Source organism: Cricetulus griseus, chromosome 3 (assembly GCF_003668045.3).
Source record: "Cricetulus griseus strain 17A/GY chromosome 3, alternate assembly CriGri-PICRH-1.0, whole genome shotgun sequence".
Taxonomy (NCBI): Eukaryota; Metazoa; Chordata; class Mammalia; order Rodentia; family Cricetidae; genus Cricetulus; species Cricetulus griseus.
In genome coordinates, this window is record NC_048596.1 from 39,683,333 (window position 1) to 39,695,055 (window position 11,723).

The 11,723-nt window shown below is 42.1% G+C and overlaps 1 protein-coding gene across 1 annotated transcript; it reads right to left on the reverse strand.

Moving 5' to 3' along the window:
* Positions 1 to 2,048: 2,048 nt before the first annotated feature.
* Positions 2,049 to 11,144, reverse strand: CUNH9orf57 (chromosome unknown C9orf57 homolog). The gene is made up of 4 exons (XM_035441571.1): positions 11,076 to 11,144; positions 8,347 to 8,455; positions 5,622 to 5,744; positions 2,049 to 2,173 (listed from the first exon to the last, which is right to left on the reverse strand). Exons 1-4 carry the CDS (start codon positions 11,142 to 11,144, stop codon positions 2,049 to 2,051), a joined length of 426 nt encoding a protein of 141 aa, XP_035297462.1.
* Positions 11,145 to 11,723: the final 579 nt, after the last annotated feature.

Here is an 11,723-nt window from a genome sequence, read left to right on the forward strand (position 1 = left end):
GCACCAGTCAACTACATCAATGGCATTTGCTTTTCTCAGGGCTTGCCTTTCTCTGCCCAGGTTCCTGGATTATGCAGAGTTGGATGAACATTGTCAGACCTGGGTCTACCCTAGGGATTGTGGTCAGCACACTGTCGTGTTTGTATCTAAGGAAACAAAGAGATAGAGTGTCAGGACTCTTTGGACATGAGGGTATCTTAAGAGATTGAGTCATCTTTTCATTTTATGTGTGAAGAGAATGAGGTTCTGAGGGGCCAGTGTGGAGAGAAGACAGAGAGGCCTCTGCATGGAGTAGTTCTGTGTGGAGGAGAAGCTCACATGGCCAGCCAAGCAGATGAGCACTCATTTACTAATTCTTTTCTTGCAGCATTCCAGGGACTGTGACTGTGTTGTGGAAGCCTCTGTCAGGGGCCACTGGCTGTATAAGTTTGGCATTTGCCACCATGACATTGGGTTGATGATGGGACATTTTCAAAAAGCACAAGGGGAAAAAAAAAAAGGTTTCTGTAGTTTGCTGATCTGTGGCAACAGCTGTTTACTGATGAGTTTTTAAAAATGACAGAATGGGGTGATTAAAGATGAAGACATTGTTGTCTTAGACTCAGAAACATGATCTAAGGAATAGAGCTGAAGTGTGGGGGAAAATCTGTCCTAGGCTTTAGTTTAATTTTTGTTTTGTTTTGAGACAAGGTTGTGATGCATGGCCTGATTTCTGATTGCCCAGCCCCTGCTTCCTGTGTGTTGGGAGGAACAAGCATTTACCATCATTCCTGCCTAGGATTGCATTTAAAAACTTTTTTTCTTCAAAGTTTTTAGAGAAGCATAGATTGCAGGACACTAGATATCCTAAGTCCTTAGAAAAGGCCCAGAAGATTTTGTTATTTTTCAAACCCCTAAAAGTGCAGAGAAATCCAAGGTGGGTTGTAAAGTAAGAGTGTGCTCAGGGTGCAGAAGGAGGGCACAGAATGGGCAGAACAGAGACCCAATGTCAAACAAGTCCCTTGGTTTCCCTGAGGGTGACCACCCAGCCCCACTCGTCTGGGATTGTTTCATTGACCCACAGTAGACAAACACTTGGGCCTGGGTTATCTATGGAAACCCAGCATCTGGGCCAGTCCTGACATAGAAGGTGGTGGTCTCCCTGCCTGCCTCAGGCCTTTGCTGTTGGGGTTCCCCACTCCCGAAGGCCTGGTTTGCTGATTTGTGGCTTAACATTTTTTTTTTTTTTTAAATGGGATCTGCTAGTTCCTCCCATAAACCACATCAGGGTATGCATTGCTTTGGGTCGGGTGATGTAATTTACTTGTCAGTATACCTTTTAGTGTGGAAATGTTTAGGGAGTCAAACTAATTAGAGATTATGTGTCTGGTTTGGCTTGGAGAACCGTGGTCATTTTGCTTCTCTGTTGCCTTGCTAACACCCCAAGTGGGGAAAGAAGCAGGAGCAGGGGAGATATGATGCTGAAAGGATTATTTTGGGGAGCTGGGGTCAATGTGACCCAAGCTGGAGTCACTTGGCAAGAGGGAGCCGCAGGTAATGTCTCCATTGGATGAGGGCAGATGTGTGGGGGCATTTTCTCGATTGAAGATTAGTGGTGCTGTCCCTGGGGGCATCTGGGATATATATATATACACACACAAAAGGAGCCAGCTATGAGGAACAAACCAGTAAGCATTGTTCCTCTGTGGCCTCTGCTTCAATTCCTGCCTCCAGGTTCTGGCCTTGAGTTCCCGCCTGGATTTTCCTCAGTGATGGACGGTGACTTGGAAGTATAAGCCGAGTAAACCCCTTCCTCCCCGAGATACTCCTTATCAGAATATTTTATCATAGCAACAGAAACAAAGCTCGTGTAACACAGAGCTCTTGTAAGGTACATTGGAGACTGTGGGATGGGGGTGGAGGGGGATATGGATATAGTGAATGCCAAAGTCAACTTATGAAAAGGCCCTGAGCACCTACATGACAGAAGCTGCCATCATGTGAAGGCCAGGCCAGGCTTCAGATCTGCCTGGCTAGTCTAGTGACAAGGATATGGGCCACTTGCTTCCTCAGAAGTTGCACAGGGGCCGGTGGCAGCAGTGACTAGAGCGGATTTCGTAATTCTTCATGATTCTCTTGAAGCACTCTGATTTGTCCTCCGTGCAGCCTTTAACTGAAAACCACTGGATTCCGCCTGGAGAAAGAAAAGATGCTGAGATGGGTGGGTGTGTAAGATGGTGCCACCCTCCAGGTGGAAATAAAAGCCCAAGTGAAATCTCCAGAGATAGGAATCTAGACTTCCTCCTGTGAGGAGTGGCTCCCTATCCCCTTAGAACTCCCAGGTAAACTATCTGAGCTGAGGACTTTGTGGTACACATGCTTCAGAATTGCAAAACAACCACAGCTTTCTACGAGACATTTTGGCTGCGTTAGCTGTGGGGGAGCTTGCTCAGAACTAACCCTGCATCACTCAGGTTTGTAACTTAACCAAAAGGCCGAATCTGCACAATGGTATTCCAGTAAGTGCTTCCTAGAGATGGAGTCTTCTATGCAACTCCACTAGTTTTCTGTTTATTTGTTTTGCTTTGAAACAAGGCCTCGCTATGTAATGTAGGCTGCCCTTCAGTTCTCAAGCCTCCTGTTTCAACCTTTTGGGTTCTGGGGTTGCCAGTGTGTGCCACCATTCCTGGCCTTTACCCCATGGGTTCAATCACTGTAGAACCTGTGTAAATGGACAAAGTGAAAAACAAGCTCCAGCAGTGCCCCCAGCTTCAGATATGCTGGGAGGACTGACGAGCACCCTAGAGCAACAAACACAAAAAGTGCTTCCTCAGCCAGAGATGCTTTTGCTTCCCCAACCCCAGGATGTAAGCTGCCACTCAGAGACTTCTGCTATCACAGTTGGGTAGGGCATCAGGGGACATCTTTCTGGGCATTTAGGAACAAAAGACTAGGGATGTTGCTGTAAGCGCCATAATGAAAGTCACTCCTGTGTTGCTCATCATCCTGACCTGTGACAAAACACCTGAGGTGAGTTGGAAAACAAAACAAAACACCAAAAAAACCCCCCCAAACAAACAAACAAACAAACAAAAACCACAATGGTTTGTTTTGGCTCAGTCCGTGGTTTCTTGGCCATGTTGCTTTTTTGGCCTATGGTCAGAAATATAACCATAGTGGGAGAGCATGGCTAAGGAAGCCATACACCTCATGGTGTCCAGGAAACAGAAAGAGAAGGTGGGGAACTTACTATTCCCTTCAATAGCATGTGCCCTGGGGTGTAACTTCCTTCCTCTAGGCCCTGCCTCCTAACGTGCTAAAGGCTGGAGACCAGGCCTAAAAGACACGAGCCTTTGGGGGACATTGGAGATCCATACCACCAAAGCATTAATCTTCCACAACTGCCCCTGTTGGCAATGCTGAAAAGCTACTGGTAAAGCCACATTAAAATGTAACTTCAATTCTGTTTAACCCCTATCAGTGAGAAATGGCAAAATTTCCAAGATACTGAACTCTTCTCACATAGCAGAGCCATTCCAGGTCATTGATCCATCACAGGCAGTTGTTAGCAGTTTTCCAGGCAAGCTTTCAGGCTCTAATCTATGCACAGAATCCCTTAATTCTTATGAGGATTAAGTATGAATGCCCACAATCAAGAGTGGAAGAGCGGTGTCAGAGAACCAATGTCCTTGGCTCTGAGGGGCTTTGGGATGTTTCTCCATCAGTGTAAGAAAGACTTTGAATAGCAAAGTTCAAAGTTACAGGGCAGGTAGGCTATGAAGATTGACAGAGCCCTGTTGCTTCTTAATACCAATCCCGTTGAGGTGGGAATTGTGGCTCTTCCTCTCTCTTGCATAACTTTGATGCCCTCTGATTTTTGTTCTTTCCTCCCAATTCCACGACGTTTGGCTTTGCTGATTTCTGTTTCTATGTAGACCACTATGTGTATTAATTTGTAATTGACTTCATCCCACTTGACAATAGTTAAGATATTTACCTGTATTAACAAGTAGATCTAGTACATGCTACATAGCAGACAGCATTGCAAGGTTTGGATACAACATAGTCCAACTGCTTCCTATATGTGAGCATTGAGGCCATTTATTAAAAGAGTATTTTGCCTCTATTTATTTAGTGTGTGTGTGCAATTATCCTTCATATAGTAAGACATATTTGTTATTGATCTTATGGACTAAACATGTCATATTTTTTTTCTATACCTCACATTGCCTTAATTTTTACTAGCAAGGTTAAATTGCTTTTTGGTTTGTTTTCATATTGCTATTCACTGTGCCAAGGATTGCCTTCATGTTTTATTTTTTCCTGATAGTTGGTTTTGTGTATCTGTTAGTGTATGGTATGTGTTCTTGCTGGTGTGTGTGTTTGTGTCTGTGCATGTACATGCAGTGTAAAGGTCAGAGGTTATTAGCAGGTATCTTTCCTCCATTACTGTCTTAGTTTGGGATGCTGGGTCTCTTTCTGGGCTTGATGTTCGTTGATTCAGCCAGGCTGGCCAATTTGTCTGCTTGGCTTTGGCCCCAGTGGAATACATGCACACACTACCAAGTCTATCTTTTTTACTTGGTTTCCTGGGATCTGAATTTGTCTCTCCATGCACTTGACTGAACAGTCTACCCACTCCCTAGCTCATCTTTTAAAAAGAAAAATTTTGAAATTATTTTCCTGGATAGGTAATAGTATGTTTTTCTATAATTTATTTCTTTTTATTATCTTAGTTCTTTGTCTTTTACATTGACTTATTATTTAACATTATCATTTATTTTACAGATTATAATATGGACACATTCAAATCAATTGTGTTCTTTATGACTTTTGGGTTTTGAATGCTAAGGTGTCTCCTCTCTTTCAAACTTGAAATGTGTTCACCAGCCTTTACTTCTAATTTTGTCAGCAATTGGTTTTTGTGTTGAACATGAAATCTGGGCAGTTCCAGGAGTCTGCATTTAGGAAACTCTGCAAATAATCTACTAATTATTTTCTGAGATGTGAATGTTGTAAATGAGGCTACATGTAGCTTTATTAATATTTTGGGGGTCAAAGTGCTTGTATTTGAATTTTGGCTACCACACTCATTTATCAATAGCTTTAAAAATTATTTAATCTTTATGTGCCTCCAATTTTTCATTTAAAAAAATGGAGAATGGAGACAGTAGAGAGATGACCCAGAGGTCTTGCAGAAGACCCAGGTTGCATCCCTAGTGTTCACATAGTAGCCCACAGCCTGTAACTTCAGTTCTAGAGGATTCAATGCCCTCTTCTGGCTTTCAGAAGCTCCTGTAAGCATGTAATGTATATAAACCTATACATGCACACACATATATATGTATGAATAATGTATAGATACATCTTCAAAATGGGGATAAAGAGCTATGGACATAGCTTAGACGTCGAGCACTTGTCATGTGTATAGCCTTGGTTTCAATTTCCAGCAATCGAAAAATAAGAAGAAAAGTGAGATGTTTTGGATAGGGGGATTAGTGATGGGATCCATCCAGGTCATATGGTTGTATGACTGGAGTAATGTGGTCCTGGTCAAGCCCTCATTATAACACTGGGCATGTGGCAGGTGTTAGCAAATGATAAAAAGGATTATCTCTGCACTTCTAAGCATCAAGACTTACCTTTAGTGAAGGTCTCTCTTATACAAAACTGACCAGGCTTTGTTCTGCAGGTTCCAAGGTCTAACAGACATCCATGGAATGGGATGGAGAGATTGCATGACCTGCAAATCACACCTCCGACACCTCCAAGTACAGCAAAGAAAGAGGCAATTGTGATGGAGACCAGAGAGAGTGAGCAGAGCCAAGGGAGAGCAAGAAGGAGAGAGGGATTCAAGAATATCAGTGATTTTCAGCTATAAACAGTAAGCAATGCTTAAAAAATTTATTATAAAAATCCACATAAATTAAGATTATTTCATTTTGAGAATTTAATGAGGGAAATTTCAAAGCATTGCTACATTAATGGATCAGAAGCACCCTGAATTGACAGGAATCAAAAACGAGGACACTTTCTGGGTGCCTAATTAAAACATCAATTTCACCAGGCACAAACCCACAGCTAGGTCTTCATTTCCAAGCCTAGGGCAGTATACTATAGACCTGAATATTCATTCATTAACACTTACTTATTGGTTATCCTTCGTACTCAAATTCATTTGTTCAATAATGTTGCTTATTTGATTATGTACAACTAGCTCACAGATTTTTGGATTTAGGCAGTGTCTAGAATATTAGTTCCCAGTTTATGAGTGCATCAGATATAGATGAGTGACTGAAATAGATTTCTGTGTGCCCGGAAGACTTGAATTAGAATGCATGGGAAGATGAGTCCATGAATCTGCCTTTCAGATGTGCAGTGCTAGCTTGGATAGAGCGGGGACACAGATGTCTGGACTGGTGCTGGAGAATAAGGTCTCTCAGCTCAGTTTCTACAGGGACCCTGGCCAATGAGAGAAAGCTTGTTACTGTTAAGAGTAACCCAGGCCGGGCATTGGTGGTGCAGGCGTTTAATCCCAGCACTGGGGAGGTAGAGGCAGAGGCAGGTGGATCTCTGTGAGTTCAAGGCCAGCCTGGTCTCCAGAGCAAGTGCCACGATAGGCTCCAAAGCTACACAGAGAAACCCTGTCTCGAAAAACAAACAAACAAAAAAACCAAAAACAAACAAACAAAAAAATGAGTAACCTAGATGGTTCAAAGACTTTGGTAACTGGGCCAAAGTTTGGCCTAGTGTTCATACTTCTCCCTCCCTTCCTTCCCTCCTTCCTTTTTTCCTTCCCTCCCTCCCTCCCTCCCTCCCTCCCTCCTTCCTTCCTTTTTTTTTTTTTTTTTTTTTTTTTTTTTTTTTTTTTGGCTAGGGTCTTACTATGTAGCCTGTAGCTTTGGCTGGTCTGGAATGTGTTCTCTGTAGATCAGGGTGGCCTTGAACTCACAGAAACCTTGTTGCCTCTGCCCCTTGAGTGCTGGGATTTTTAGGTGTGCACCACCATACCTGGCATTTCCCCTTTCAATACATAATTACCACTGTCATGTTACTTTTATTTACTAATAACTCATATAAGAACTTACTAGACATATGGTACAATGTATTTTTTTTTTTTTCAAATCTTCCTTTGCTACAACCAAGGTGACTTTCAATAGAAGACAGTCTGGGGAATAGACCCTTTAGTCAGATCAATTAACAAATATATTTTTGTGTGGATATGCATGCAATAATGACTGAAGCCATGAATTTCAGGAAGAAATGGGGATGGGTATATAGGAGGGTTTGGAGGGAAAAAAGGGAAATGAAAAATGTTGTAATTAAAATACAGTCTCAAAAATAAACAGTAGCAAAAAATGGATTTTATGCCTAGGAATCTGCTAAGTAATTTACATGCATTAGCCCAATTATTTAAAAAAGTATGTTTCAGCCAGGGATTGTATTTGCCAATATCTCCCCAAAACAAGTCTTAATAGCTTTCATAAGTGGAAGAGATGCTACCTGAGCCCTTGTTCTTGGCAGTAATTCTGCCTCCCCATAGCTGCCAGCCTTTCATGTATCCCAGGCCTCTCCTCCCCTCCTCCTGCTAAAGATCTGGCTGGATTATTGGGCCAACTGTTTTTCAGCGACTCCATGATGGAGTTTTCCTCTCGGGTTTATCCTGAGCCAGTCTTCCAGGCAGCTCTTAGAGCTCCAGCTGCTTACTCAGACCTTCTTTTAAAGCATAGGAGGACTGAGGCAGGGGCTCTGTGACCACCAAGAACACTTCCTTTGATTCACGCCAGCTTTTATTCACATCTCCCTTTGTGAGCAGAAAAAGTAATGCAGTCCTCTGAATTATTTAAAATGAGATTTCTGTTATTAATACTTAATTAGCACACAAAGATATAGGTTTCACTATGACATTTTCATCTATGTATATCCATGTACCCTGTTCATAGTCACCTCTGCATTTCCTCCCTCTTCCCCTCCCCTCCCCTCTCCCCACCCCTCCTAATTGGTCCTCTTCACAAATGGTCTTCCTATCTCTCTCTGTCTCTGTCTCTGTCTGTCTCCCTCCCGCTCTGTCTCTCTCTCTCTCTCTCTCTCTCTCTCTCTCTCTCTCTCTCTGTCTCTCTCTCACACACACAGGGTGTAAAAATCTAGAACACAAATATGAGGAAAAAAATAAGCTGTTTGTTGTGGGTCTGGCTTATTTATTTATTTATTTTTTTACATGAAAATCTCTAGCACCGTTGTCCTTTACTGAATTACTTTTTCCAGATATCCAAGTCACTGAAGATATTTTCTTGTGCTATTTCACCTTTCACGTGCTCCTCCCCTTTATGGAAGAGATGATGTATAAGTAGAGAATGCGGCACAGACCTGAGCTGCCTCCTGCATCTAATGAGAGAAGTGTAGGAACCAGAAGGTCTGTGCTGCGTTTTCTACTGACACATCTCTTCCACGCGCTGTTTACTGATGCAGTTTCTTCCTGTACAAAATGAGAAAAAACACCTCACGTGTATGGAGGACTAAATGAATCAATACACATGAACCTTTAGGATGGAATCTGACCACTAAATGTTCAGAGATTAGGTCTTGTTCTCAGTATCCAGAGCCTCACAGTGTCTCATAGAGAGAAGATAATTAACCCAAGAGAAGGTTTAGAGGAAGCAAGAGACCGGCAGCTTCTACAAGCACACTTCCCCAGTCACCTCGTTTAAGTCCACTCCACTCAAGCATATTGTAACTCTTCATTTTCTTAACCAACTGTCCTCTATTTGATTCTTCTTTTAACTTACCACTTAAGAGGCAGGATAAGATAAAAACCCCAGCAATGGCAGTTCTCATTCTTAGATTTGCAGGCCAAAGAAAGGGAGAAGGACAGGCAGGTTGAGCCATCTCTCCTCTTCCTGAGGAAGACAAATGAGCACATGGTAGCCATTTAAAGGGGAGATACTGGTTTAGCTCCATTTTCTTTTCATTAAGAAAGTATACATACATTTGTTTTGTGAAGGAGCAATAATTCAAAGCATCCTTTTTTATAAAAATAACCGTAAAACCATTCCTAGTTCTAGAGTTTAGATATCTTTTTTGTTGTTGTTTTAATCAATGTCTCAGTCTCTTTTCACTTCCCTTTTAACTACAGTTGCTTCAGCTCAAATATGAAGTGAGGTAATCGATGCTTTTAGGTTAATGTCTTCAAAAATCCTTCTGTTGCTCAAAGGGAAAAGTTCATTTCAGCATCACAGACTGAAGCTCATGGCAACTGGTCACAGGCATGAGAAGAATGCCGCTGATAGTTAGCAGCCATGCTCATTAAGTCATCAGAATTGCTAAAATATCAGTAGTCATCCACCTACCTCTCTTGTGGCAATTTTCCTTGGCTAAGCTTCTTAAAAAGACTGATCACAGGTAGTTTCTGGTGAGTGAGGTGTGCTGTAACTGCAACCAACAGCCTGATCGTCTAGATTCTGAACAGTTGAAACAGTAACAGATGCCCACTCAAGAATACAGAGAACTGCCCATGTGAGCATCCGCATCTGTACCGAGTGAGTTCTCCTTACTCAGGAACCGTGTTGGCTAAGTCAGCCTACTCATTGTAAAGCGGCCTCACATTTTCTATAGGTTGTACAGCTTGGACACACAGCTACATGGACTCACCATTTAGTATACAAAGTACTCAGCTCAGTGGACAAAGCACTTTCCTTTTTTTGGTTTGCTTGCTGGGGTTTGAACCCAGGACTTATCATTTGAACACACACACACTTATCATGTACCCACCCACCTCAGCTACACTGAGAATTCCTGATTTTGATGTCTCTGAAAAAATACCAGGGAATCCTTAGATCCAAAACTTAGATCAAATTATAGAAGCATTTTTGAGTTTTAAAAATAATGTTTATTCTTAACAGGTCTGAATCAGTAGATTTCTTCTTGAAACAAATGAAAAATTTAAGAACACCAGAGTCTCTTTGAGAACACTGTCATCAAGCCCCATGCTATCCTCATATGTAAGTAACCCCATTATTAGGATGCTGGGTGTTTCTTAACAAATTATATCCCATGGTTTATCCAGATGGACTCCTTTTCTGCACATCTGCATTGTTTACTTGTGGCATGGAACTATGTGCCATGTTGCTTCTTGTGTTATCTTGGCAAAAATAATACCTTCTACTTACTTTTCCTTTGTATTTCATTCAAAAATATAATGACAATCTTCTTATGTAAATTTTAAAATCTACTTCAAATTTCCCACTGATTTGAATCACAGAATCCAGGGAATGAAAAGATATATGATACTGAAGAGTTCATAAACACACAAATATTAGGGGTATGGCTGAATGAATATGAGTCACCTTTGCATGGATGAGGATGGTCACCACCCAGATCAAACATGCCATGTTGTCTTCTGTCTCAGAGGTCTGCTCACACTCCGTTTCTAGTTGTCCCTTCTTCCCCAGAAAAATAACTTCCCCCCCCTTTTTTTTAAATATTATTGGTTAATGGTACCTGATCCTGAAATTTATAGGTTCATACAGTAGACACTGCTATCGACTTGTGCATCACTATTTTGTATCTAGCTGTCATTCCTAATTCATCTGATAACAATGCCCATTCCTAAATTCCAAGACACACAGTGGTCACTTTTAGAGGTCTAATACTCTATAATGTTTTTCTTGCTTCCACTAAAAACTGTGTGTGTGTGTGTGTGCGTGTGTGTGTGTGTGTGTGTGTGTGTGTGCAATATATATTAATAAGGATCTTGAGTCAGAATTAGGGATAACAGTAAAATGAACCTCATGCAGATCTTGTGAAGATAAAAAAAGAATGACCTGGGGCAAAGAGCTCTCTCCACACAGTGCCCGCTGGGTGAGGTATTGGATGGAAGGCCTGGGGAGAAATAAAGAAAATAAAGTAAAGAATAAAATAAATAAAGAAGACTAAAGGAGTATCTGGGACAAGGAAGTCTTGCATAAACTGATGACTGATGCCATCAAGTTTATTAAAAAGTACAGCATCATATTTACTATTTTCAGTGGTCAGAGGCAGCAGTGAGAGGTTGCCAGAGAACTAAATTAGATAGTGTTGGCAAAGAGAACATGGGATACCTCAGACACAGCTGCCCTAGGACTGACACAAAGCTCAGGAGGAAGAATTGGGTCCTCAGAAGCCGCCATCTTGACGCTTGTGAGGCACTGGCTCCAGCCTCAGCCTGGCCTTGCCAAGTCCATTCCTGGACAAGGACGCAGAACTAAAGTTCCCTTTGTTCTTTTGGTCAGAGCCTCCGAGAAAGTCTTGGGTCAGTCTGGCCTCTCACAGTACAACAGCCCAAATAAACTTCAAGTGACTGATAGCGAGTTCCCACAGTTGGTTGAAAATTTTGCAGTAGGTCAGTCAAGAACTGATGAAGGCTCGAAGAGGGAAGAAGCAGAAAGGATGGCAAAGAGGCAACAACTGAGAGAACCAAAGCCTCCCCAAGGACGGAGGGCTCCCTATCTTCACTCTGGCGGTCTGTGGAGCAGCTAGGACTAATCTCTTCTATACTTGCTACATAACCTTATCAAGACTTCTCTGTCTAGTAAGAAATTCAGTGAAGAAATGTCCCACCATCTCCTGCTTCTCTCAAAAGGCCTGCGGCACTACAGATGAATGCTAGTGAGTGGAGCTGCCTCTCATGGGGAGAGCTAGGGGAATGAATCCCAGATGACCTCAGCTTGGCTAAAGGTAGTAGGAAGGTGTGTGTGTGTGTGTGTGTG